Here is a 27,059-nt window from a genome sequence, read left to right on the forward strand (position 1 = left end):
TTTCTGGAAACATTTCATCGTAGTGGTGTAGTGTGAAGTACTTCCGGGTCCATGAAGGTCCCCGCGTGTCCACCGTGCGCCCACCGTTCATGCATGCATGTCTTTTCCTTCTCTTAGTTCCGAAGTAGTTTGTGCAGCGTGGTAGTTGTGTTTTTCTGGGCAGACAAGGCTCTCTCGGAGAGCAGCAGTGTTGTAGTCATTGCTTAAAGGCATCACAATGCTCGTTTTATTTGAGACCGCTGCTGGCTATGCCATTTTCAAGGTAGGTATTTTGCTAGGTTTTACCAAAAGTACACTAGATTTAAGTTGTTGGCGATGTGTGCTTGTGGGCTAACTAGCTTAGCAAGCAAGCATGGACTAGGCCTGACGTCAACCATTCATGTAAAAATATATTTTACATGATTTGGAAAACGTTACCGAACTAAACACATTTGCGACGATATATGGTCAATCATTAGATACAAGAAAAGTCATGGTTTGAAGCCGGTTGTAGGTAGATGCTGAACATTTTCAAGGACCGCGTGCCGACATACGACATGTGGTAGCACTTCTACTATTTTTAATTACGCGAGAGGAACACATGTTTGGAACACATTGAATGCGCGATCGTTTATTTTGTGAAACGTTTTATCACAGGTCCTCGATGAGTCGAAACTCGAAGAGGTCGAAGATCTATGGAAGGAGTTTGAAACCACAGAAAAAGCCAACAAAGTGTGAGTATTGAACCCTGCTTGCTTGGTCAACATTTGCCGTGATTTGTGCTGGCGTCAATTATTGATGTTGTAAGTAAAAATGGATGTACTAACTGTACTTTTCCTTGCCAGTGTGAAGTTGAAACACTTTGAAAAATTCCAAGATACCACAGAAGCATTGGCAGGTAATACCACATCAACAGCACAGATAATGCCTAGAAGTTTATTCTCCTTGTGCATGACACATTTTGATGAAATGGTTCTCCAAGTTAATGGCTGTGGAGTCAATGATGTATCTCTTGTGTCTGATCTAAGTGTGAGGTCATTCAGCAGTTTTCGTCACTACCACTGAGACAACCACAGCATTTTCAGTTTAAAATCCAAACTGTAGTCCCTGCAATGCAATTCTAGCATTGGGTACATTTCAGTTCAGTTTTGGGTTTACCCTAACAAGGATCTTTCCACTGTGTACAGCGGCAACTGCCATGACTGAGGGGAAGATCGGGAAAAGCCTGAAGAAGATCCTGAAGAAAGTAGTGGCCAAAGAGGCTCACGAGCAGCTTGCCATCAGTGACGTTAAACTCGGAGGGGTGATCAAGGTGAGTTCTGTCCCTTTTGTGGGAAGGAAGCAGTGAATGAAACCAACCTTGACGGACATTTCAATGCAGTTTCACTGACGTTTTCATTGGTGCATGTGCAGGACAAGCTGAACCTGAGCTGTGTGCACAGCCCTGCTATAGCGGAGCTGATGAGGGGAATTAGGACCCAGATGGAGGGGCTGATCACTGGGCTGCCTCCTCGTGAGATCAGTGCCATGTCCCTTGGACTTGCACACAGGTATGGCATAGTGTGTATACCCTTACATGCACCCATCTGGCTGGTAGGCTTGCCCATGATTATCACATGCTGTCTGAAACCACCTGTTGATTTTCCTCAGCATTCGTCACTACCACTGAGGCAACACTTAAACAACTGACAACTTTTAATGTAAATCACTCTGACCATTTCTGTTTCAGTGACATTTAACTGATATTGTCTGGTTTCTTTTTTAGTTTGTCCCGTTACAAGCTGAAGTTCAGTCCAGACAAGGTGGACACCATGATCGTTCAAGCCATCTGTAAGCTCCCCTCATACATGGCATGTGGTGCTCCTTTAATGATGAAAGGCTTTGGCAGTTAATTTGTTTCTTCCGCCTTCTCCTAGCTCTGCTGGATGACCTGGATAAAGAACTGAACAACTACATCATGCGCTGCAGAGAGTGGTATGGGTGGCACTTCCCAGAGCTGGGAAAAATCATCACCGACAACTTGGCATACTGCAAGAGTGTCCGCAAGATAGGTTTGTACAGACACAGGCCTGAATGGGTTCTGAGGAAGTTGTCTGACACAGCATAGTTTTGATAGTGTTCTGACCAGTTCCATTCCATGTACCAAAGGCTGAATGACCCCCCCTTTTCCCCCAAACATGCCCTGCTGTGGATGTAAAGCCTATTTTTGGTTTTGTGAGTGACATTTGACTGTTCCCTCATCCTCAGGTGTCCGAACCAACGTGGCCACCACAGACCTGTCAGATCTCATCCCTGAGGAGATTGAAGCAGAGGTCAAACTCGCTGCTGAAATCTCCATGGGTACCGAGGTATCCGAGGAGGACATCAACAATATCATGCACCTGTGTGACCAGGTAAAAATCAACTCAGAAACCAATCCATACAGAGATGATGGTCTCATATTGCCCTAGGATCTGGGATAACAATGATAGTGGTGATGATGACGACATATTTGTCCTTTTCCTGAAACAGACCATGTGGGTATTTCAGTCACTACCTCATCTGAACAGTCACATGTTAATCCCTGGGCCATTCTCCAACACCGCATATCAGTGTTTTGTCTGGTAAACCCTAATCACATTGACACTCACTGTCTTGTTTTGTGTCCTACCTAGGTTATCGATATCTCAGAGTACCGCACACAGCTTTACGACTATCTGAAGAACCGTATGACTGCCATCGCCCCCAACCTGACTGTGATGGTGGGAGAACTGGTGGGCGCTCGCCTTATCTCACACGCTGGTGAGTCACAGTTCTCAAATTAATGAGATGGGGACTTGGTTTCCTGCATAATGTGTCAGCAGATATAATATAATGGTGCATACAACAAGCAGTGATGATGATGACTATATGTCACTTTTCCTGAAACTACCTGATGTCTTTAAGTCACTACCTCATCTGAGCTTGTCCCAACACTAGAACAAATGGTAACCAGTTAAGAGCTGTTCCCCTAGTGTACCTCCTCATTCAGCATGAAAATGCAAACATCCTTACCTCACACTGACTGGCCTTGTCTGATGGTTTGTCCATATAAAGGATCTCTGCTGAATCTGGCCAAGCACCCCGCCTCCACAGTGCAGATCCTGGGAGCAGAGAAGGCCCTGTTCAGAGCCCTGAAGACACGCAGAGACACGCCCAAGTACGGGCTGATCTACCACGCCTCCCTGGTGGGCCAGACCACAGCCAAGAACAAGGGCAAGGTGAGTGGGGGTGGAGTCATTCATCCAGACTGTAGCTATGTTTTAGATGGCCACATGGTGACTTGTCAGGACTATGTGGAGTACACTGCTGCATAATTTAATGCAAATGTATTTTTCTCCATTCTAGATCTCCAGAATGCTTGCAGCCAAGGCATCCCTAGCTATTCGCTATGATGCCCTGGGTGAAGACACAAACTCTGAGATGGGTATTGAGAACCGTGCTAAGCTGGAGATTAGACTACGCCACCTGGAGGACAAGGGAGTAAGTACATTAGGAGTCCATCTGTGTTCTTTCCATTATCAGACTGCCATAGCAGTTATTAGATAACTGATTTGGGAAACAAAAACAAGTGCTAACATTTGACCACTTTTCTCCTCAGATCAGAAGAATCAGTGGAACAGGAAAAGCATTGGCCAAGGCTGATAAATACCAACACAAAAGGTAAACTGGGTCTCAGGATGGGACCTACATACCCTTTTTAGTTGGGGAATTGCTAGAGCTATTTATGAAATTGTTGATTACAATGGATGTGTTAAGTAACGCATGTCCTGTGTCTTCCAGTGACGTTAAGGTGTACGATCCCTCTGGTGACTCTACGCTCCCCTCAACCTCCAAGAAGAGGAAGTTTGAGGAGGTAGAGGCGGAAGAGGTAGCCACGCCAACGCCCGTCAAGACCAAGAAGGTTAAGAAAGAAGCAGCAGCCGCAGAGGGTGAGTACTGACCACACATCAGACCAGCACACAAACCGTAACCTTGGTTGACCCACACAATTGCCGCTTACTGGACTGTTTTCTTGCGATGCTCAAAAACTGCTGTGGTTTGTACCCAACCAGAACCAGAAACGTCGACGGCTGCCGAAGAACCTCCCAAGAAGAAGAAGAAAAAGAAGGAAAAGAAGGCCGAGGCTGCCGCCGAGGAGGATGAGGTGGTGGAGGTGAAGGAGGAAGAGATGGAGGAGGCGCCCACAGAGGAAGTAAGGATCAGTTCTGGAATTCTTTAGAAGCTCAGTATGTTTTGGTTTTCTTTGCCAACGTACTAATTTGTATTTTCTTTTCATTGAAGACAACAGAGAAGAAGAAAAAGAAGAAAAAAAAGAAGATTAAAGAGGAGGAAGGGGAATAAGATGGATGGGGGATATAGTGTATATTATTAGTTTGCGTTTGTCACTGCACATGCATCTGACTCAGACTGGGCAAAGTCCTTTTGTTGTGGGAACCAGGTGTCTTCCTTTAAGAAATTGTTCATTTCTAAATGAGTAATGAACATGTTTTTACAAGCTTAAGTCTGGATGATTATGTAAGTCATGTTGTATGTGAGTATGTTTTGAGTTAAAAAATAATTGAAAATCAATTTAGTGTAGTGTAACTTTGTTTCTTCACTCAATCTCGTCTCATTCTGCGTACATACCTCCTTTATATAAAAAAGCTTTTTTCCAAGGATGGCCTCTGCCTTTTAAAGGGTAAAAATGTCATTTTCTGGTCAATTAAATGAATGTTTATTTTAATTCTGGTATTTTGTCTTAAAATATATTTTCAGTAGTCAATTTATTCAACTATATTAATGAAAGTTGTAAACTGCTGCCCTCATTAAGCCAAGCTGAAACTGTTGAGCTACTCATCTAGAATTATTCATTTGAGTATACAGAGCACACCTCTGCAGTTCCTACATTGGAATGAAATCATAATGCTCATTTCCTAATTCAATGCACAAAACTATTCTCAATGTATCAAACATCAAGTTTCTGAGTATAGATTTAATGTCTTCATATTTTGCAATGTTGTTATAGTTCTCATCAGTGCCTTGCTTACAGTTTTAAACAGCATTACAAGATATACATTCTGTAGAAGACCAGAACTGGTATTCAAGCAGCATCTGCACAGTTGGCATGTGTTTTCTCCAAGGCTTTAATACTCACAATGGTGTTGTCAATGGCTACATTTATTGTGACTTCAGAGCTGTGCTTCCCTACTATGCTAAACCTGCTGACTGCACTCAGTTAAACCATAAGATGATGGGCCTTCTCCCACTGGTTCTAGACCCCAGGCCGTGGGTCTCCTGATGAAAATGAGTAGAGGCAAAGAGGGAAGAGCTGATTAAGGTGCCATCCAGATTGGCTAATGAGGCCAACAAGGACCTGGCACAGTGAATGTTTTCAGCCAGTCTGGTGGTGACGGGGCATAGTCACCTGGTGCTGTCCTCAAGCCTGATACGGAGGCTCCAGCCCTCTGCCGCACAGCTTATGCTGTTCAGGGCTTCTGTTCTCCAGCTACGGTTGATGTGTCTCAGGGCTGGGCTGCCCTCCACTGGCATCTCACACCGTGGATCCTACGGAGCCCCAGGCAGGAGCCTGGGGCTCCCTGACCAGAAGTACTGAGGGTGGACAACTCCCTAAAGGCAGCAACGAGGAAGAAGGGAGACACTAACACTCTTATTTTATTTAGACCCTCCCTCAAAATGTTTTATCAATCTATTTTATTACAAAACAACAAAAAATTGCATAACATTTGTTTCCTGAGATTTCATTGCTTATACTACGACAGTGACACTACCGGTGACATTCTCAGCGTGCACCATGCACCATGCATGCAACCATGCACCATGCATTATTAGTTTAATGTTTTCTTTAAATTCAGGCTTGTCACATTAGTAACTTTGTTCTGAACAGAACTGGGTGTGCAGACACATACGAAAAGTTTCTCCTCCATCTTGAAATTGTCAAACCTAGAAATGTTTACCATGACGAACAGTTGCTACGTTACAAGAACAAGTAACCAATCCGATTGGCCAACGCTAGCGTTTTCACGCTCCTCATTTACATAAAGTTGAGAAAATCCAACTTGCTCCGCTCCGCTCCGCTCGCCTTCCCACAATGCCCTACGCGAGCGTCAACGCCTGGTTTCATTGAATTGGAAGCCGACGCCCCGCGCCGCCCGCTCCGCTGCAGTGTGAACGCTACTGACAGCAAGAGCTCAGACATTACTAGTTGAAATTCCTCGATTGAAGTCCTCGATTGAGTTTTCTGTGCTCAACTAAAATGTCTTCATTCAAACCACATGGCAAGAGTGCACACTGCATGGATGAGACCTGTTTATAAAGTACCTTGCTAACAGAGAATCTAGTTAGCTTTTAAGTTTGTAGCTAGTAACCATACAAAAGCAAAAATGTCTCAATTACAAACAAGGTTCTTCACAGAAAACAAAAAGTAAGTTTACCGTAATTACGAGAAAGAGCTTTGTCAATGAACTATTTTCTAGCCAGTTAGCTAACAGCTAACATTAGCTTGCTTAACGTCAGACTATTTCATAACAAATGCAAGCAAATAACGTTCACCGTCATCATTTGACAGCTTTCTACCTAAGCTACATCATGCCATGGCTATTAGTGCCTATAGCTAAAATCCTTATAGTTACAGCCCGGCAGAAATGCTAATATTTCCTTTTTTCAGTGACTGACTAGTCACCTTTAATAACATCAACGTATTTTCTTTCAGATATGCAATAGATGACGTCCCTTTCTCCATACCAGCAGCCTCCGAGGTGCAAGATCTCAGCAATGTTATCAACAAACTCCTGGAAGCAAAGAATGGTGAAAATAGGCGCTTACAATGAACCGGACAGTTTCTCCAGAATTAGAGGGGTTGACATAGGTTATAACGGCGAGTGTTAATTGCATCTAGTTTAATGACACTCGTGTTGAATTATACTAAATGTTGTGGTTGTTTTGTTTCAAGCATCCCATAGCCAAGTCGAATTTGACTTCCTGGTCCGTGGTCAGTTCCTGCGGACATGTCTGTCCATCCACATGGACACGGAGGGCATATCCACGGTGAGATAATCCTGTCATATTAAAAACACTTACTGACTGGCATTCACACTGCCCAGCAAACTCACAAGCAATGACAAGGGCTATGTGTGTGTTTTACTTGTGTGCACCTGTGTGACCTTAGGAAGATGTGGTGGAGATAGAGTATGTGGAGAGATTCACAGCACCTCAGCCTGAGGAGTGCATGATGCATGATGACTGGATCAGTTCTGTGGAGGCAGACTCTGAATGGTGAGTAAGGTGGTCACAACAGCAACTGTACCACAATAAGCTATTGAATACATTTCTGCACACAAAAGCGTCAGCAAAATAAATACAATTACCAATGGATGGTGTGTGAGCAGGATCCTGACAGGCTCCTATGACAAGACAGCCAAGATCTGGTCCCTGGAGGGCAAGGCTGTGATGACGGTGGCAGGACACACAGATGTGGTGAAAGATGTGGCGTGGGTCAAGAGAGGTGAGGAGGACAGAAGCGTAGGTGTACTTCTGATTTCCTGACTGGGTGCAGTTCTGACCAGTTGCACACCACTGTTTCTGTACAGATGGGCTGACTTCCCTGCTACTCACGGCTTCTCTGGACCAGACCATTCTGTTGTGGGAGTGGGACTCTGAGAGGAACAAGTTGAAAGCCAAACACTGCTGCCGTGGACATGCCGGAAGTGTTGACACAGTCGCCTCCGATCCCTCACGCACAAAGGTGAGAAGGACAGAGACGGTGGGAGAGAAAGGGAAGAGGGACGTTTGCGAGAAAAGGACAGTAGGAGTCGACGTCTAACGTTTAACGTTACTCTAATTTTCAGTTCTGCAGCGGCTCGTGGGATAAGATGCTCAAGATCTGGTCTGCAGGTACTGTCAGAGGGAATCACGCAATCACACACCCACACGTTAAAAATACAGTGACAAATCGGGGTACTTAATGAGTTGCTGTGCTTTCAGTTCCCACAGATGAGGAGGATCAGGTGGAGGAGGCCCCCAGCAGGCCCCGGAAGAAGCAGAAAACTGACCAGATGGGGCTGACCAGGGTGAGGGAGCCAGTTTGGCCCTGGAGTTAATACTTCACAACAACTACCGTTGTTTATGGACAAATACTAAACCTTTACCTAAACATTTACTTTTACGGCTCATTTGACTTGACCAGGGATGTAAACTGACTGAGGTAGAAGTGGTTTTGACTTGCCCGTGTGTCTTATGGTAACAGTCTCTCCCCTCCCCACAGACCCCCCTCATGACTCTATCGGGCCACAACGAGGCGGTGTCCTCGGTGCTGTGGTGTGACGGGGCAGAGCTGTGCAGTGCATCCTGGGATCACACCATGCGTCTGTGGGACGCAGAGACGGGGGTGCCGAAGACCACCCTGGTGAGATGGCCGCCCACCGCACACACGTGTATCGATGAGCTGATTGATGGACAGATCGATGAGCTGTGTGCTCTCTTCCCTGCAGTCGGGCAGTAAAGTGTTCAACTGCGTGTCCTACTCCCCTATATGCCGCCGCCTAGCCTCTGGCAGCACAGACAGACACATCAGACTCTGGGACCCCCGCTCGAAAGGTCAGGATGCTCCAATATAGACTGTGTACTGCAGCTCAGGGCTTCAGTAGATATCTGTCATCTGTGTGTGCACTTGAAAGTATTTTATACGTGTGTGTTGGTGGGGGGGGGGGGGGGGGGGGGGCGTGTATGGGTCTCTTACTGTGTGTGTTTCCTCTGTCCGGCTCAGATGGTTCCCTGGTCCTCCTCTCCCTGACCTCTCACACGGGCTGGGTCACGGCGGTGAAGTGGTCTCCCTCCCACGAACACCAGCTCATGTCTGGTTCACTCGACAACGTGGTGAAGCTTTGGGACACCAGAAGGTTCGTAACCTTCCCATTGGGGCGGCTGTGGCTCAGGGGGTAGAGAGGGTTGTCTGTTAATCGCAAGGTTGGCGGTTCGATCCCCGACTCCTCCTAGGTCATGTGCCGAAGTATCCCTGAGCAAGACTCTGAACCCCAAGTTGCTCCCGATTGGCAGGCCGGCGCCTTGCATGGTAGCTCGCTGCCGTCGGTATGTGTGAGTGAGAGTATGAATGGGTGAATGAGAGGCAAACATTGTAAAGCGCTTTGAGTGCCGCTAAGGTAGAAAAGCGCTATATAAATGCAGTCCATTTACCATTTCCCATATAGCACACATCTATTCATAAATCACTGAACATCTACAGGGGGAAAAAACATACAGCACACGCCTAAAATAACAGACATACATTATTTGAACTCTTATGTAAAAATACAAATACCGCAACTTTAGCAGTAGTGTTCCAGGTGAAATATGTGTCCAAATTGTCCCAGAACGGCGAGGTTCCAGAGATGGCAGCATGGGAAAATATTTCCACCAGTTGGCTGGGGACCTAATAAACGTATACACTGTGTAAATATGTGGTTGTTGTGTGTTATGTTCCAGCTGTAAGGCCCCCCTGTATGACTTGGCGGCCCACGAGGACAAGGTTCTGTGTGTCGACTGGACAGACAGTGGGGTAAGCGAGCAGCTCCCCAGTGATGGTTTACACCTCAGTGTCCCTGTCTGGCATGTGTGGGTGGGCTTTTAGCCTCACCTACAGTTTTTACTGGTCTTGGTCAAATTCTCAGTGATGGTCTAATTTTTCTTTAAATTTAACTAACTAGAACTGTTCAGCAACTTTAGATGTTAATTGTGCCTGTGTGACCCCTGGAAAATGAATTGTGTTGATATAGAATTGTTTATGGTATCATTTTGCAATCACGTCATCACTGTTTCTTTCTCAGGGAATTTTCGGGTGAATTGTGTGTGTTGATTCCACCACGTGTCTAACTTGGCCCATCTCCTTCTCTTTCTCTAACAGCTGATGCTGAGCGGAGGAGCAGACAATAAGTTGTACACCTACAAATACTCTTCCTGTGTGTCTGACGACGGGGCATAGACTGGACTGTGGAAGACAAACACGTACTGTCAAACAGACACATCCACACAGAGACCTGAATCAGATTGAACTCCAAATAAATTGAAATGGACTGACATATTGGCTTTTTCAGAGCTGGTATACTGAAGTGGATGCAATGACAGACAGTATGGATCATAACACCTTTTATTTTTTATTGTGTATTTAACACATGCTATACCCATTGCAATCAGTCTGAATTATCCATTTATTTTGTGTTATTTGTGCATTTGTTATTGAATGCATTTCTGCTGTATTGGTCAATAAATTAATTTTCCCACAAACACGTGCTGTTTTTGCCTTTCACCTACAACTGCCATACCAAGTAGAACACATTCCACATTTCTTTTAAACTAATACTTCAAGTTCCTAGTTTCCTCCTTAGCTGGTTTGACTTGATATCATGTTTCTAATGCGCCGCCTTGTGGCAGAAAAAAGTACAGGTCCTTAGCATATCCTGTATCTCTGAGTCAGAATGTCAGATGATGGTAAAGCAGGAGCTCCTACTGTTGTGTTGGAAGCTGCCACCTAAACCTAGCCAGCTAGCTAGCTAGATGCCCCCTGTCTTGCTTAATAAGATACGATCTGATGACGGCGCTGTATTGAAGGTAAGGCCATAATGTGATACCGTGGAGTACTTTTGTTATCTACTTTTAGAATATATAATGGAACCATTATTCGTTTGTCTAAATCGGGAGACTGGATGATGCCACAGTGGCATTGTTCCTGCAGCAATGTTAGCTAGGAAGCTACGCGTTTTCTACTATATTATTGCTAGCTAGCAAGACAACAGTTGGGAAACAGTTTAACGCATTCAGGATCTACCCTTTCTGTCCTGCGTGTGCCATGTTATATTCGTGGCTTTAAAAAATTAAATGTTCTATCATCGCTTAACCTCCAACATCGTAACCAAACACCTGCTAACTGGCCCGAGGTCTCCTACTCCTAGACTAGTGTCCGCTCAAGTCAAGACGGTGTGCAGTGGTGGCATTCTTGTTTGACATTAGTTTACGTTTACTGGATTATCCTTGTGCCATACTGATGATTTAAACGGCAAATTATTTAACCATTGTGACAAATTCTTATCCAGTGTTTGATATTATTTAGTTGGAAGACAATATGCATTGAGAGGTTACGTAGTGCTAACAGCTGTCGGCAATACCAGTGACAAACACTAATTCAATCATTTTAATTAAACAAAGCAATTGCTACCTCAAGGTTATTATCAAATCAAGTAAACTATGCGTTATTATGAATGTGTTTTTCGTTTTCTTTGTAGCGTTTAGTGGTTTATCAACTGTGGTTGCATTGTATTTGACACTGTAGACCTGTAAACAAACTGTCTCTTTTAATGATTGGTGCCCTTTCTTTGTTTGACTTGCAGAGAACTTAAACTACAAATTTAAGGATGGACGGGTACGTATGGCCGTTTCCCCCCCCAAAACCAACACAGACATGCATCATACATATCCTGTTTCTGGTTTAGTGAGCCTGTTGGTCATGGATTTGCTTTGTGGCTTTGACACTACATTTATCTCACAAAGCCAAAGCCAGGGAGTTGTTTATGTTCTGGGACTGGGAGAACTAACCCTCACAGACCATAATATACACTTGTCTCCCCCATCGTCCCCATCCTCATCACCCACCCCTGCCGCTCCTCCGCTTCATCTCACCCCCTAGGTTCCCTGGTGACATGCTGAGTGGGGGCCGGGCACTGCTGGGGGAGGACAGCTCAGTGATGGCCCGCATGCAGAAGAAGTTCTGGAAAACCAAACAGGTCCTGATCAAGGCCACAGGGAAGAAGGAGGATGAGTATGTGGTGGCGTCCGATGCCGACCTGGATGCCAAGCTGGAGGTGGGGAACTGGAGTCTACTACAATGTCATAAAAACAGTGTGCTTTACATTATAATATGCCTGTATGTGTGCGCACATTTCTTTTGCTTAGTAAACAATACTTCATATGTATGTGTGCCTATATCAGGGGTTTCAATGTGTTTTGTAATCCTAATGACTTCTAGCCGAGCTAATGCAGGATATTTTGCATGTCCGAGTTTCTATTAGCCAGGTATTGGTCTACCAACACACAGGTGCGTAAGACAGAGCAGAGGTAGTCGGATACTGGACACTTGGCCTGTGGGAGGAGGGTCTGCTACTGCTACACAGTGGCAACAGACTGAGAGGCCTTTGTTCCGGGCTGCAGTCAAAGAGGCCTTATTCTGTTGTTCTGTTCTTTGTCCCGACATAGCAGAGAGAGCAAGAGACACTACGAAAAGAGAGCTAGCGGTAGAAAAGAGACAGGGGATGCAATACTTGGAGAGAGTGCAAAGAGAGCCAGAGAGCCCGGTAGAGAAACACAAAGTGAGAGAAACGGCCATGTCAGGCTCCAGACTGAATCTCCCTGTGGGACTTGGGTCCAGATTAGGGCAGCAGCTGTCTCTCTCCTGGTCTGCTGTTCCCTCAGCTCCGCTGCTGGAGGAGCTACAGAGAGACCTTTCAATAACACTCATGATCTTATTTCCATTGGCGAAATCACTAAGCCAGGATGCTCCCTTTTCAAAGCCCTTTTTTGTCTGTTCCCATTGTTTGATCTTCATAGTGAATGGTACCTGATAGCGGATGCTTTCGGTAACCGTGTGCACTTCACCTGACTAAAAGCTCAGTTTCAAACCAATTTCCGTTTCGGCTTTGAAGAAATGTTTGGTTAGTAAAGTAAGAAAAATACCTTGTAATCCAATAGTTTTTGTTGTTGTTGTATCTTATCAATGTGCCTCTGTGTCTGGATGGGCCAGGAGGACCATTTTAAGAAGACCTAGATGGCATAGAGGAACAGTGCGGGTCTCTCGTGTGTGTGTGTGTGTGTGCACACTGCCTGTGTGTCTTTGCGTTTCACCAGGCACACAGATCGAGGTTGCCAGCTAGAAAAGGGTGGTGCCCAATGTCATGCAGCTTTGGGTTAATCAGTAACTGCAAGACGTTAAACCTCTCTTTTGTGACTCTTTATTTTTCTCTTTCTCCCTCTTTTCTTTCTCTCTGTGGCTCTTACTCTTTTTTTATCACACTCAGTCATTCCATAATACAACGTAGTGGGTGAATTAAATCAATGTATTGTGGGTGTCATGGAAAGAACATGTGTGTGACTGGAAATATGGAAATAGTATTTTAAGGAAACACACACAAACACATATTAGTCACTCATGTCCAGATGGAAGATTTGTGCAAACATTGAGTGTGTGCGCATGCGACAGCAATGCCAAGCAAGCATTCAGGTTACAGGCCAACCCAACAGTTTCTGCTCTCTCAGCATTTACCTCCAATCAGAGGGCACTGAAGCCGTCTCAGATTTAAGGTTGCCATGACCACCGGACAGATGGGCGCTTGTTGTCTGCTAAAGGGATTTCTCTTTTCTTTATGGCAGAGTTGTTCTTATCTGGATGAGGGGGGTAATGGAGCGAGAAACCAGACAGAAATACAGGCTTTTTAAAATGTATTATAGAGATGTAGACAGAGATACTTAATGTATCCGACCAATCCTGTCTGTACTTTATGTTTGTCTAGCAGGACACCTAGACTAGGCAGAAAAGGGTGTGTTTTTTGTGTGTGTATATACATAGTATAAGGTTATGCAACTAACGTCTCGAGGCCTGTTGCACATATTGTCTGAGGGGCGGCATAACCTGCAGTGTGAATGTTGTCCTTGTCCCCCTCCAGTTCTTCCGCTCTGTCCAGGCCACGTGCACCGAGCTGCTGAAGGTGATCGAGAAGTACCAGCAGAGAATCACACGTGAGTGTCAATCTTGAAATTCCCTCCGATCCCGAACAAGTTCACCGTTTGGTCCCATGACATGGGCCAGTCCCTGTGGTCTAACGCGGGCTCCCTCCCCTGGGCCTCCAGACCTGTCCCAGGAGGAGAACGAGCTGGGCCTCTTCCTGCGCTTCCAGGCAGAGCACGACCGCACCAAGGCAGGGAACATGATGGACGCCACCAGCAAGGCCCTGTGCTCCTCCGCCAAGCAGAGGTGAGGGCTCCTCCGCCCAGCCACACTTGGACACCCCCCATACCCCCCTGGTCCCCACCCCCGCAAACACACAGGCACAAACGTACACAAAAATAGACCATACACATACACACATTAACCCCCCCCCCCCCTCTCTCCATGTCCCAGGCTGGCTCTGTGCCCCCCCCTCCACCGGATGGAGCAGGAGGTGGAGACGTTCCGGCGGCGGGCCATCGCGGACACCCTGCTGACGGTCACCCGGATGGAGAGGTCCAGGACGGAGTACCGCGGGGCTCTGCTCTGGATGAAGGACGTGTCCCTGGAGCTGGACCCGGACACATACAAACAACTGGAGAAGTTCCGCAAGGTGGCCGTGTGTGGAGGGTGGATGGTGGATGTGTGCGCGAATGGATGGTGTGTGTGGATGGATGGATGGTGGGTGTGTGTGTGTGAGTTGGTGAATGGTGTGGGTGTGGGTGCAGGTGTCAGCAATTAAAAGGCGTAGAAAGAGACAAACGGGTTGCTGTAGTCGTCCTGGAAGTTAGGTCATTAAACTGTGTGTGTGTGTTTCCAGGTACAAGCCCAGGTTAGAGGGACCAAGGGCCAGTTTGAGAAGCTGAAGAATGACGTGTGTCAGAAAGTGGACATGCTAGGAGCCAGCCGCTGCAACATGCTGTCCCACTCTCTCTGCACATACCAGGTGTGTTGCAGTGTACTGTATACCCGTTAGCCTGGCATACTGGGTGTGTTGCAGTGTACTGTATACCCGTTAGCCTGGCATACTGGGTGTGTTGCAGTGTACTGTATACCCGTTAGCCTGGCATACTGGGTGTGTTGCAGTGTACTGTATACCCGTTAGCCTGGCATACTGGGTGTGTTGCAGTGTACTGTATACCCGTTAGCCTGGCATACTGGGTGTGTGCACGTGTGTATGTGAAGGTGGAAGTTGAACCAATATGCTGTCATTGCAGACCACCCTCCTGCAGTTCTGGGAGAAGACAGCCCATGTCATGTCTGGGATCCACGTGGCCTTCCAAGGCTATGTACCCTACCAGTTCACCACTCTGAAGGTAGAGACCACCACTGTGTGTGTGTGTGTGTGTATACGTGTGTGTGTGTGTTTATAAGTGACCGTGGCGCTGATGCCCACCCTCTCTCTACCAGGACCTACGGGACCCCCTGGAGCAGCTGACTGAATTACAGACCCAGGAGCAGAGCAGAGAGAACGCTGTACAGAGCAACACAGACAAGTGAGGCACACATACGTCAAAATATCCTTCTCCCCCCCCCCCCCCCCAATCCCCCCTCTTCTGTTTCCAGTCATCTGTTATTTCCTCCTCCCGTCTGGTTCTCTCTCCATCTCGCCGTGGTCACACATTCCATATTCCAGTGACACCTGATGTCGTCTCTCATCTGTCTGTCTGTCCTGTCCTGTCCTCTCCTCCACGCTGCCTCCTCAGGTTTGTCTTCATCGCCCGAGAGGCCGGTGTTACGGCCCTGTTCACACACATGTAAGTGTGTGTGTGCGAAACAGAGGGATGGATCATGCACCATAGTCAGTTCCTGTCCCCTCATCTTTGCCTAGACATGTAGAAGATCTCCAAGTAGCTGGCCGTGGTTGGGGAAAGCTCTAGAAAAAGCATCAAAGGGGATGATGAATAGATTTAGTCAGCGAATATTGATCCTCTCCCTCTCTTTGTCTCCTTCAGTCTCGTGTCCCTGGACGAGGACAAGCCAGCTGCGTCTCCCTCTGACGTGGGTAGGTACTCCCCCTTGTGGATAAGGGAGGACGTTTATCTGGCTGACTGTACCTAATATGGGCTTGCCTTCCTCCCTCGACAGGCCCCGCCCACAGCGGGGAAGGGCAGAGCCAAACCAGTGGCAGTTCTCTGTGTGCAAGTCTGGACTCTGGTAAGTGTGTGTGTGTGTGTTATTATCACTTACCAGCTAGTTGTTATTCTTCGTTAACAGCTGCCTGTGAATGTCACAATGAGCGCACCTGTACGACAGGCTCAAAGAGTGGCTCCTGCTCTCCCTAACCTGGTTAATCCCTCCGACCCAGCCCTGTGTGACCTTAGTGGGCCGCTCAATGCAGCCAGCGTCGACGACGACCTCTTACTCATGGGCTGTGACCAGCCCCAGGCCCAGCCACACCTTTTCCAGCAGCCCCTGGCCTCTCCACCGACTACAGAGCCCTCTGCTGAGCTATGGGGCCTGGGGGATCTGCAGCCCAGCCTCACAGAGCTGCCTCTCCCTGGTAAAGGCCTTCCTGCCCGCCATGTCTGCCCATGCTTCTCTTCTCTGCTCCTAGCCACCACCTCTGCCCTCTCAGCTCCACACTTCTCCACTGGGGCCCATTCTAGCTTCCAGCTTAATGATACTTCAGTTTCTTTTTTTTGTCCTTGCTGGTCTTTTGTATTTTTTTGGTGGGCTCCTCTACTGTCTTTTTCTACAGGGGCATTCTGGGATTTTTCTGAAACGTGATCCGCTGTTAACTCCTCCGTCCGTCCTCTCAGGTTCTGAGCCCGCTCGTTCGCTCTGTCAGACTGCTGTTCTGTCCTGTCTGAACATGATCTGGTTTTGCTTCTGACGATGCCTGATACAACTCTTTTTGTTTCTTTTGGACATGGCTTCTCTCCTCTTTATAACTTCTGTTCGTTCTCCCTCTCCCTCCGTCCTCTGCCGTTGCTCCAGGCGGGGACCTGCTCTCCGGAGGCCCCAGCCAGCAAGAGTGGTTCGGGGCTGGATTCAGAGCGGGGCCCGAGGCCGAACGGAGGCTGAAGGAGGAGGAGGACAAGGAGAGGGGTGACATGTCCTTCCTGAAGGACCTCCTCAGCCCAGGCCCTGGGGGCTCTGACGAGTTCAGCCGTGAATGGCAGGATGCCTTTGGCCTGTTTGAGTCTCCCCCTGCCCCCCCCCCTGCCCCCTCCCCGACCTCTGCCCCCTCCGATGGGGCGGCACGGCCTCCCTCTCAGCCCCCCAGCCCCACAGGCTTCCTGCCCTCCCAGCTGCTGGACCACAGCCTCAGTTCCACAGGTTTGTGCTCACCTCACTCCTGCCCTCCAGTGGCTGCAGGTCATCATAGCAGCACGATTGGAGGTTAAACAAGACTCCGATGATGTCAGGAGTTTGGGCTCATGTTGAGTTGGCGTATGTTAGTTCCTCTACTCTTTTTCTCGTCTTCCTCATTGTTGACTTCATCTCACAGGCTGGGCAACCCCGCCCATGTTCCAGGCCCCGCCCCTACAGCCTCCGCCCTCCTCCAATCAGAACCAGTCGTCTCAGGCCGGCCCCAAGTCAACAGCCAGCGGTGAGAGCCCATGAGATGGATTGTCTTGTGCCACTGGCTATTTTGAAAGCACCAAATTGCCGTGTGTGTGTGTGTTCAGTCAGTAATGTATATATCTGTGTGTGTGCAGCTCCTAAAGGCGGATCGAGGGACATGTCAGCCTGGTTCAACCTGTTTGCAGACCTGGACCCTCTCTCTAACCCAGACGCTATTGGCCGCTCTGAGGAAGAACTGCTCAACGCCTAAGGAGTGTGTGTGAGTCCAACCCTGTGTGTGTGTGTGTGTACACTCCTGTGTTTAAAGAGCAATGTCCTCCATGTGAGGAAAGGACATTTGTACATATTTGTATAAAAGAGGTACACACACACACACACACCCACCCAGCACCAGCGGCGATAATCGTGATGTGGAGTGACTGTGACTGTGACAGTAGACCCCGGTGGGAGACTGGCCCTCTACAGCGCTGTGGAGGACCCACTGCTGCATGGAGGACGAGAGGTGTGCTCGAAGGGGTTCAATGTCACACAATATGACTTACAGGAAGTTCTTGTTAGGATGTTCCGCTTGTCCTGTCTTTCGAGAAAAGGATGAAGTGGTCTCTGTGTGTTGTGTAAGAGTGGGTTTATATATTCTCTGTTCATTAGGGTTTGTGTTTGCAGTCTACTGTATTCTTTCTGAAAGGGACCCGGGATGGGAAATGGTTGGCTTTAACTTTATATTTATTTCTATATTATATTATATTTATGTATATATTTACACATATATCTATACCATAGGAGGCTATCGATAACTGAGGAGCACATTGACACTACTGCACAGAAGGCCTCAGAGGTTAACTAGACACTAATCTCATATCTGAATTTGTGTAACATGGCTCATAAAAGATTTTACGCAAGGCACCTACTGTCTATGGCCGGGAGTATTATATTTAGGATTCCATTGGCCTTAAAACATATTATACATACCTTATTATGGACATGTTATATGTATAACTAACCAAGGACATACTGTGTATCTGCAGAATATTGAATATTTTCAGACCATATCAATAACTGCTGCTTAGCCGAGATGTCTATTTTTTGCCGTGAGCTGCAGCGGAAGAGAGGAGCCCTGACTCATGATCTGTTAACAATCTATTTAATCTATTGTATGGAAGAGATGGGTGCTGTATTTTTAAAACTACTGATGGACATGTGTTGGCACTGGAGTAAAATACCAGGATTCTTACCCCTCATCTTGGTTGAAGCTGCTCACGAGGGCTCATGGATCTCACAGCAAGCCCTTCCATAGGGGTAATGAAGGCCTGGCTATGGTTCATTACCCACTTGATCCTGCAGTGGCAGTGAGTACTTTCAACAGGTATGTTTCCCCATTAATGGTGTAATTCATTCATTTATTTGTCAACTCTTGTCAGGGGACAGAGTCTGCAGCCATGCAATCTTGTACTTCCTGTCTCGATTACTTCCTGAGACAGATGTAATTGGCTAGGAAGGGAAGACCACAGCTGATTGTTTGGGTTAAGTATCCAACACAAACTCAGACAGGTAGCAAGTAGACCCCCCCCCCCCCCGCAGGAGAAGGATGTGGTAATACAACCCAATTTCTTTCTCTTCATGTATGAATGTGTACTGCCTCTGCAGGGTATGGAAAGGTCCAGATACCAGAGGAAACACTGTCCAATATACTGTACCTCATAAAGGCTGCTACAGCAGGGGAAACGTCCATCTGGCATCTCTTTCTGACACAATAACCTTTTACTACAATTGCCCTGTGAGCAAAAGATTGTAAAGAGTTCATTACAAACTCAGCTGTGTATCATCAGTACAAGGGGATGGATTTATTTGCAAGGTGCAGTGCGTACAGGAGTGTATTGATTAGTTTGATCTCTATAACCAGTCTGTGATGCAGTAATTATGCTCTATTAAACAGATAAAGAATGTATATCAATCACAAATGCTTTATTTGATTCAACTATGCCTTTTTATTTCACTCAAAGGATGTACCGTCGTCTGATAAAACTGGAGGTCTGTCTCCCACAAACATGTTTATGGGACTTCAATAAATAAACTGTTGTTTCCGCTAACTGTGTTTTTTTTGTTCTTCCTTAAAAGATATACATTTCTACCAAAGATGGTGCTGATTATTAGCTTGACCCTTGTGCTGCCTTCGGGTCAGATGACCCAAAGGTTCATAACAAATCATCGTTGTGTTTACCCAATTTTACCCAATACAAAAACAAATTAAAATAATTTTCTTTTAACCTTTGCAATGTGGGGGGTCTGAGACAGCCCAACGGTTAAAATAAAAGGCTTCACTTTGTTTTTGTATGCGGTAAATTTGTCGCAATACGACGGTGGGTCACAATGACTGATGGGTCAGAATGACCCGAAGATAACACAAGGGTTAAAGGTACCCTGTTTCATATATGCCAATTTTTACAATGGCTAAATTTAACATGAAACCAAGTCTACTGCTACATGTTTGTAAACATCATAAAATGCTGTCTTCAGTATGAAAGGCTACATGGATAGCAGGTATTTATCTGCTTATACTGTAAGAATTAAGAAGTTAGAACAGTTCTGTATCACGGTTGTCAGTTTTATGAACCCTGAGTTGGGCAAAGGGGCTTTGTTGATGGTTTGTTAACCTTTAGACAACCAATGTCTTCCTCGAGTAGCAAGTTAAACATAAATATGAAATACATAGTAAATACATAATAATTCACAGTTACTGGGTGGGGTGCAGTGGGGTTGTATAATACAATTAGATTCTTCATCTTATGTCTCCATGTCAGTCTAAAATACAAACACTCACAGTGAGCCTTATATATGTACAAACCCAATACATTCTAGACTTTTCCTTAGTAGCAGGCACAGTAAAGCAGTAATGACAAATATACAGTAGAGCGGACCGGAGCTTTGACCAAGGCTTTCTTTCTAGCCCAAGGTAGACAGCCGAGCCACATCTAGCAGTGTACAGTCAAGTGACTCCTCTAGACGACAGACAGGTCACAACACCAAACACAAGCTGAGCAACACACGCACACACAGAAAGAGAGAGAGAAAGGGATAAATACACTGCATGATGGCAAATGGGTCAGAAGAACAGTAGATGCCAAAAGAGAGGAAGTAATGGAGAAAAAGAGCAAATATTGGGGAGGGAGGGATGGCGGGAGGGAAGGAGGGATGAAATTAGAGATAGAGGTAATGCAGGCAGACAAGGTTGGACACTGCACATATCATACAGTAAGCCAGGCCGTGTTTAAAAACATCAGGCACGTTTTTCATAGCGTTTTTTTCAACCTTAACCGCCCCTCATATTAAAAGAGTTTTGCTACAATATCTCCGGCAGCACCCGTCAAAACCTCCCTGCCATTGCCACGGAAACCACCCGGAGCGTCACACAGGAAGGCATATCTCGTTTTTGAAGAGAAATGTTAAGAATGGTTTCTAAAAAACAAAATCTGATATGTCTGTGGCAAAGGCTTCATGGTATAATAATGCAATGAAATAAACTAGCCTTTCTAAACAGTCTTTGTGTACTGTAGGAACGGGGGCACAAAGAGCTGTAGCAGGGGGAAGGTTGAGTAAGCTATGGAGAGATTAGGCTTTTGAACACCATTCTTATAGGTAAGCAGAAGCTGTGGTGGTTTTTCTCCTCAGAGGAGAGCCGGAGGGAGGAAAGTCGAAGCTTCACAGAGTAAGGGTAAACCAATGAGCCTGGCATGCTGAATGCGACCGGAGAGGCAGGTTTCACATTTGTCGTTGATTTGGAAAACTGGAGATTTTCTTTTTCTGAGACAGCAGCTGTCATTTCTCAGTCTGGCCACTGGAGGAGCCCTTCTAACTCTCTGGCTCCTCCAGGTGTCGGGGGAGGCAGGGCTGCTGGTGGGAGGCTGAGCCCCGGGTGAGCCCCAGAGAGGGGGAGAGGCTGCGCAGGCCGACCCCACCCAGAGGCACCAGGGACGGGGACAAGCTACGGAGTCCCACCCCTGCTCTGAAGCTGAGCTCCGGGGCAGGGAGCAGGGGCTTGAGGATGCTGACCAAGCAGAAGGCAGAGCCGCTCTTGGGGATGAAGTTGACCTTGTTACGGTCGGGACACAGGAAGGGGGGGATCTCCTGGAGAGGTCTGGGCCTGTAACAAGCAGAGAAAGAGGAAACTGATCTAGCAAGCTAACAACACAGATGACAAAATACCTCATACAAGAAGGGTTGCTACTCATAATGAAAATAAGGAGTAGCAAGGAATAACGAGGAGACTTTATTTGTAGTCTTGCCCTGGGGGTCAGAGGACTTGTACTCACAGTGACTCCTCGAAGACCTTGACCTTCTCACATCCCTCGGGGGGCTCCCTCTTGAACATGTAGCTGTTGTTGGGTTTGGGGGAGGCAGCGTACTTGGGCAACGGAGAGCAGGGCCCGAGCTCTGAGGACACACAACCACACAAGCGTCACCAACACACAGCCGACACACCGTCACAACACCGCACGTGTGCGTTCCTCGGTCTGTTTACGAGGGGGCTGTTTATGCATGTTTGAATCAGCGGAAAACCCTTTCATTGTGGGTGTGTGCTTGAGTGTGTGATATGGGGGTGTAAACAAAACAGTGTGTGTGTGCTGCCTGTGCTCACCTTTCTCCTCTCCGGGATAGGGGCTCCCGCCTCCTAGGTCGTTGAGGATGGTGAGGTAGGAGGGCGAGATGGAGTCGGGACGACTGCTGCAGTTGCTATGGTTCCCGCCAGTTAGGCCCCCGCCTGAGGGGGTCTGCGTGTCGATGCTGCGGGTGCTGCTGCTGCGCTGGGGGGGGAGGGGCGGGGGCGCGCGGTGCCCATCTGGAACGTCTTGAGGCTGAAGGCAAACCCAAACATGACGGCATGAAGGTCATCATGTAACATATTGTGAGTTAACACAGTGTGCGCATGTATAGGTTAGGACAAGTGCGCTGTGTGTATAGTGTACACTTGTGTTTCATGTGACTTTGCCGTTGTGGTTACTCACAATGATGACCTCCTCGCGTTCACTGGTGTCGCGGATGATGATGCGTTCGATCTCCTGGTTGAGGCCCTCGACACTGTTGCGAAAGCGGGGGGCGGTGGACTTGGAGATGGGGATAGGGATCAGGATGGTCTTAGGCATCTGGGCCTGAAGGAAAGACAGAGAAAACGAGGGAGAGAGAAAAAGAAGCCATATATTTTGTTAAAACTTGTCAGCTAACACACAATCCTGCATGATGAAAGATAAGAATGCACACGCACACACACACCAGCTGCCTGTCTATCATACATTACTACCTGCACCTGTGTTTCGTGAACCAAAAACACTCAACACAAAATGGGCTAGCAACCAGGCAGACAACAACAGCACATTTTCAGTTAAAAAATAGGTCAGACATACAGGCAGAACAAGCCTAAAATGGAGAGCTGACAGTTCTCACTTTCCAGCCACTCACAACAACATAATAACAAATCATCTTCCCTCCCTCCCTTTGATGACAGAGAGCTCTTAAACTGTCTTTAGGGTGCTCATTTTGATGGGCTTACGCCTTTCCTCTCACTAACCAGCCTGGTCATGTCTATTCCAAGTCAAAATTCAAATACTAGTTAATAGCCTAACTACTGTAATGACACTGATTCTTAATTTTTAACTAATAATTACAATAATAAACAAATAAAAATCACAGAAAATGTCAGATTTACTGACTAAATTATAATTTGTACATAAAATGAAACTAAATTGTCACTTGGCTAAAACAGCTCCAAAACTAGGGCTGGATACTGTCCTGCTTCAAGTCTGAAACTGCAGAACAGTAATCTGCCTTGACAAAGTTCAGAGGCCAGGAGACTTGTAACAGTCAGTCTCGTCTTCCGAAAGGGAACAAAAGGAACAAGATAGAACAGGTCAACATGACCAGACTAGAATAATGTGCACCTGCTAGCAGAGCCCTCCAGTGAGAGGGACCTCTGAAGATGGAAAGAGAAAGGATACTGAAGAAGGGCCCATTTTAGAGAGGACTGGAGAAGTTCAATTTTAAGCCAAATTGAGTATAAACTGCAAGACTTCAGGGAATTGTCTAGTCTCTGTCCCATTTCCTTCTGGAGACACACACATACTTGGACACAGACACACACACACACACACACAGATCTAGGACAGACAGGGAAAGTGGGCCGTCCCCAAATACCCTCAGATGACACACAGAAAAGAGGGATGCAGCCTACTTCCCCTCCGCACACACAAACACACAGCCACAGCCACAGTTTTTTGGTCACCTGTGATTGGATGATGGCGGCATGGCTGCCATTGAAGGGTGACTTGCGGTCTTTGTCCCTGCGATGGCGGCTGCTGCGCTTACTGCGCTGGAGCTGCTGGCGCAACTTAGCGATCTGCAGACACAGTTGAGGACAGGTTAGGAGACTCACAACGGCTAGCTGCTAGCTAACGGCTAGGCTGTTTCAAAGAGTGGATTTCTTTCTACCCTGCAGTACTGCGTGTGGGTTGTACTTGTTGTACTCGATGCTCATGGAGACTGGCTGTGGAATTACAAAGTAGTATGCCATGCCACATGGGGTTAGGCTTGTCAGTGGTGTGTCCCCAGCACAGGAATGTTGAATGGGGGTGCTTTAGTTGAATGGTGTTGTGAAATTCGAGTGACATTTGTTATGAAATCGATGTTGAGAGCATTGCGGACCTCTTTGAGCTGGTCAGTGCTCCCGCAGGAGGCGGAGCGTTTGTGGGAGCCCCTCCTCCTCTCATCTGCCCAGGCCCTGGGGGTCTGGATGGAGAGACAAAGAAAGAGAGAGTGAGTGAGAGAGAGACAGACAGAGACATGAAAAAGGACGTCCAGAGAGACAGAAAGCCATTGACTCTACATGAATCTAGGTCGTGTTTATGTGGCCTTTTCAACTCTGCTGATACAACAAATGCGCTGAGCCGAGACAACAGTGAGTAATCTTTCTCTTACCAAGTAATTTGCCCACACAAACATTTCCACCCACACATTAACTCGCAAACACAGAGATGCACAGCCATTCAAGCATTTAACGATTGACAACATTAGCAGTCATGCAGGTGCACACACACACAAACACACGCATACTGGCTCACCTGAGTAGCCTTGTCCCTCATGTAGGGAACGTGGTGGGTGTGGCTGCCGTCCTGAGGCCAGGGACCTATCAGGTGAGAGCCAGGGAGCGTGCCCAGTGAGGGCCACAGCTGGACACAGTGCCAGAGGAAGAGGAGGAAGAGGAAAGCAGGAAGTGGCAGAAGCTGGAGCAGCAGACAGCAGCAAGCCGCCCACACAAACACCTCACTGTAGACACACACAAACACCTCACTGTAGACACACACAAACACCTCACTGTAGACACACACAAACGCCTCACTGTAGACACACACAAACACCTCACTGTAGACACACACAAACACCTCACTGTAGACACACGCACAACAGCAGAGGAGAAACACGGTCACAGATGAGCCCCCCAAAAAAGAGACCACCAAGTGAAAAGAAGATTAATCAAACCTAATTAATGATTGGGGCTCCAAGTTGAGAGTTTTTAGTAACAAACAGTCTATAGGCCATGTAAACAAACAGTTTATCTACAGAACCACAGCTGGGCAACAGCCTAAGCCTCTGGCTTGACCGGGGTCTGAGACAGAGCTCTCAGACCAGGAGTGGGAGGGAGGGATCGAAGAAATTAGGTGAATTGGTAGGAATGAAAGTGGGAAAGGGGGAGGATGAGAGTAGAGGCAGGATGAGCCAATGGTGAAGGGAATGTTGGGTTGCCAGATTGAGAGGGCTTTTAATCCCCCATTCCCCCAGACTGTACAGGGCTGAGCTGGGCTGTTGGATTGGGTCAGGCACCCCCCCCCCCCCCCCCCCCCCCCCTACACTGAGACCACAGACCCTGTTTAATGGCATTATAGAGGATTAGAGGTCTGGCTAGCTGGAGACCCTGGAGAGCCAGGTGCCAGTCTGCCCCCCCCCCCCCCCCCCCACAGCCCACATACTCTAGGGTTCATACCCCCTGACCCAAATACCCCCTCCCCACTCTCCTCCACAGACCGAGTTCAGCAGGGCAGTCATTATTACCCACACACAGCCTCACCCTAAGCACAACCCTCACCCTCTGCCAACCCCTTCCTCCATCCCTCCTAACCCCATGTGGCGCCTAAACCGCTGCCTCAGCACCCATTGTCCTTATGACCTCCCCCCTTCCTCTCCCGGCCACTTTTCTGCGATGTAAACATCGGCTTAGCGCTGTTTATGAAAGCCGCGTGTGTACAGCTGTCAGGCTAGCTGCACAAACCTTACACATAGAGTTGTAATGGCCTGTTTGAGTTCAGACTGAGAAGTCACTGGGTAGACGTCTGAGCGTTTGGCTGTGACGCTCAGAGACTTTCGCAAAACAACAATAATCAACATGGTCGCTAACCAGCGTCACTCCGTGTCCTACAGTGGCTATATTTGGAGGAGACCCACCACAGCACATCACTGTTGCCATGGAGCCAGGGGGCTCTTCAACAAACACATCTGTGTCTCTCAACAGCACGAGGTGCCAACCCTTCTCTCGTTCTCTCTTACTGACTCGATAACACAATGGCATTCGCTAACATTGCATATTAACTTTGCTTTGTATGACTGGCAGGATTTTGCTTGCAGGGAGCTTTGAAAGAGAATTGACACAGTCCCTTCTCCTTGTCAACAATGCATCTTGTCATGTCACATGTGGTTTGCTACATTGCCTAGTCTGCCTTGTTTTATTATGCCCGACATTTGAAGGCTATCTGAGGCTATTGTCTAGATTGCAAACGCTCACAAAGAGCCGAAGAAAATGTAACGCATTGTCAACATAGTGTCCTGACAATTTTATAAGACCACGTTGAAGTGGTCTCTTTACACAGCCTACCCAATGTTCAAAACCATTGCCATACCATGCAAGCACTATGACAGATTACTATTCTATTGCCCCCATCATGCCCACTGCCTTTCGAGCGCCGCATACCCAAATGCATCCATCGGCCCTCCAAACATGGGTTGCGCACGAGGCCGTATAAACAATATTTGCTCTCTGTAGATAATTACATTCACTTAATACGTGGCGTTTTGTTAAGTGTTAGTCTTTTCATAAATGAGAGTACCTTTACTCCGCGCTTACCTGCAGAATGTGGCCTATAGGGGCTTTGTGCGCCTCGATCACCAGCGCAGGGGGAGAATACGATGTTTCAAACCCTGGTCCAATTTGCCGTTACCTGAGGATGTTGGGGAGATGGTCTTGGACTGGTGAGGGCGGTGGTCCGTGCCGAAGGTGAATGCAAACAAGCAACAGTAAACAGATGGGGTAACGTGGATGCGCATACAGTTGCTATGGGCGTTGCTGTAATTGCAGCCTTGCTGTGAAGAGATGTTTTTTTCTGCTGCTGATGCAAATCGCGTGGTGTTGATGATGTGGCAATAGCATCAGTTGTTGAATTAATCGTGATGATTCCAGTCCAGATGCAGGTGACTGACGTTATTTCCCTTACCGAGTGTCTGTTACCAGAAAGAGTGCTTAAAATAAGGGAAATAAAAATAACGGAGCTGAGGGGACGCTTTGCTAACGGGAGCAGGAGACAGCGTCTAGGGGTACGTGATTTGGACGTAGCGTGTCACAACCACGTTGCCCGTGCTGATGCTGCAGTTGCTAGGGCGCGAGGAGCAGATGGGAGAATAGTAAACAGATTGGTGTGGAACTGTCTCCCTCCGGTGGCAATATTGTACATGGCCCAAATTTTTTTTACAAGTC

The 27,059-nt window shown here is 47.3% G+C and overlaps 4 protein-coding genes and 3 non-coding genes across 11 annotated transcripts; 6 read left to right on the forward strand and 1 right to left on the reverse strand.

Annotated features, from left to right (window-relative positions):
* The first annotated feature begins 58 nt into the window (after positions 1-58).
* nop58 (NOP58 ribonucleoprotein homolog (yeast)) lies at positions 59-4,723 on the forward strand. The gene is made up of 15 exons (XM_062447757.1): positions 59-262; positions 637-713; positions 825-877; positions 1,167-1,291; positions 1,393-1,529; positions 1,745-1,809; positions 1,896-2,030; positions 2,227-2,372; positions 2,634-2,760; positions 3,055-3,218; positions 3,346-3,480; positions 3,599-3,660; positions 3,781-3,929; positions 4,053-4,192; positions 4,282-4,723. Exons 1-15 carry the CDS (start codon positions 218-220, stop codon positions 4,339-4,341), a joined length of 1,620 nt encoding a protein of 539 aa, XP_062303741.1. The 5' UTR covers positions 59-217; the 3' UTR covers positions 4,342-4,723.
* Positions 968-1,056, forward strand: LOC134007987 (small nucleolar RNA SNORD70). The gene has a single exon (XR_009928098.1). It is a non-coding gene; the product is annotated as a small nucleolar RNA SNORD70 (small nucleolar RNA).
* On the forward strand, positions 2,445-2,531 carry LOC134007989 (small nucleolar RNA SNORD11B). Its single transcript, XR_009928100.1, has one exon. It is a non-coding gene; the product is annotated as a small nucleolar RNA SNORD11B (small nucleolar RNA).
* Positions 2,844-2,927, forward strand: LOC134007990 (small nucleolar RNA SNORD11B). The gene has a single exon (XR_009928101.1). It is a non-coding gene; the product is annotated as a small nucleolar RNA SNORD11B (small nucleolar RNA).
* Positions 4,724-6,259: 1,536 nt separating the features above from the next.
* On the forward strand, positions 6,260-10,275 carry wdr12 (WD repeat domain 12). The gene is made up of 13 exons (XM_062447440.1): positions 6,260-6,421; positions 6,710-6,804; positions 6,950-7,044; positions 7,166-7,272; positions 7,386-7,501; positions 7,587-7,741; positions 7,845-7,890; positions 7,981-8,066; positions 8,261-8,401; positions 8,487-8,592; positions 8,762-8,894; positions 9,478-9,550; positions 9,896-10,275. Exons 1-13 carry the CDS (start codon positions 6,381-6,383, stop codon positions 9,971-9,973), a joined length of 1,272 nt encoding a protein of 423 aa, XP_062303424.1. The 5' UTR covers positions 6,260-6,380; the 3' UTR covers positions 9,974-10,275.
* A 176-nt stretch (positions 10,276-10,451) lies between these two features.
* ical1 (islet cell autoantigen 1-like) lies at positions 10,452-19,359 on the forward strand. 4 transcript variants are annotated; one of them, XM_062447753.1, is made up of 16 exons: positions 10,453-10,599; positions 11,376-11,407; positions 11,672-11,846; positions 13,701-13,773; positions 13,885-14,008; positions 14,156-14,354; positions 14,562-14,687; positions 14,959-15,057; positions 15,152-15,237; positions 15,448-15,498; positions 15,697-15,746; positions 15,830-15,898; positions 16,050-16,244; positions 16,682-17,023; positions 17,196-17,297; positions 17,407-19,359. In XM_062447753.1, exons 2-16 carry the CDS (start codon positions 11,400-11,402, stop codon positions 17,520-17,522), a joined length of 1,815 nt encoding a protein of 604 aa, XP_062303737.1. In that variant the 5' UTR covers positions 10,453-10,599; positions 11,376-11,399; the 3' UTR covers positions 17,523-19,359. The 4 variants fall into 4 exon arrangements, with proteins under 4 accessions (XP_062303739.1, XP_062303737.1, XP_062303740.1 ...); XM_062447755.1 differs by lacking the exon at positions 16,050-16,244 and having other exon boundaries at positions 10,452-10,599; XM_062447754.1 differs by lacking the exon at positions 15,448-15,498 and having other exon boundaries at positions 10,454-10,599.
* On the reverse strand, positions 19,306-26,919 carry fam117ba (family with sequence similarity 117 member Ba). 2 transcript variants are annotated; one of them, XM_062447760.1, is made up of 8 exons: positions 26,527-26,919; positions 24,379-24,583; positions 23,963-24,046; positions 23,544-23,657; positions 22,273-22,416; positions 21,906-22,122; positions 21,580-21,700; positions 19,306-21,410 (listed from the first exon to the last, which is right to left on the reverse strand). In XM_062447760.1, exons 2-8 carry the CDS (start codon positions 24,397-24,399, stop codon positions 21,119-21,121), a joined length of 993 nt encoding a protein of 330 aa, XP_062303744.1. In that variant the 5' UTR covers positions 24,400-24,583; positions 26,527-26,919; the 3' UTR covers positions 19,306-21,118. The 2 variants fall into 2 exon arrangements, with proteins under 2 accessions (XP_062303744.1, XP_062303743.1); XM_062447759.1 differs by having other exon boundaries at positions 26,433-26,918.
* Between the last annotated feature and the right edge of the window lie 140 nt (positions 26,920-27,059).

Source organism: Osmerus eperlanus, chromosome 21, assembly GCF_963692335.1.
Source record: "Osmerus eperlanus chromosome 21, fOsmEpe2.1, whole genome shotgun sequence".
Lineage (NCBI taxonomy): Eukaryota > Metazoa > Chordata > Actinopteri > Osmeriformes > Osmeridae > Osmerus > Osmerus eperlanus.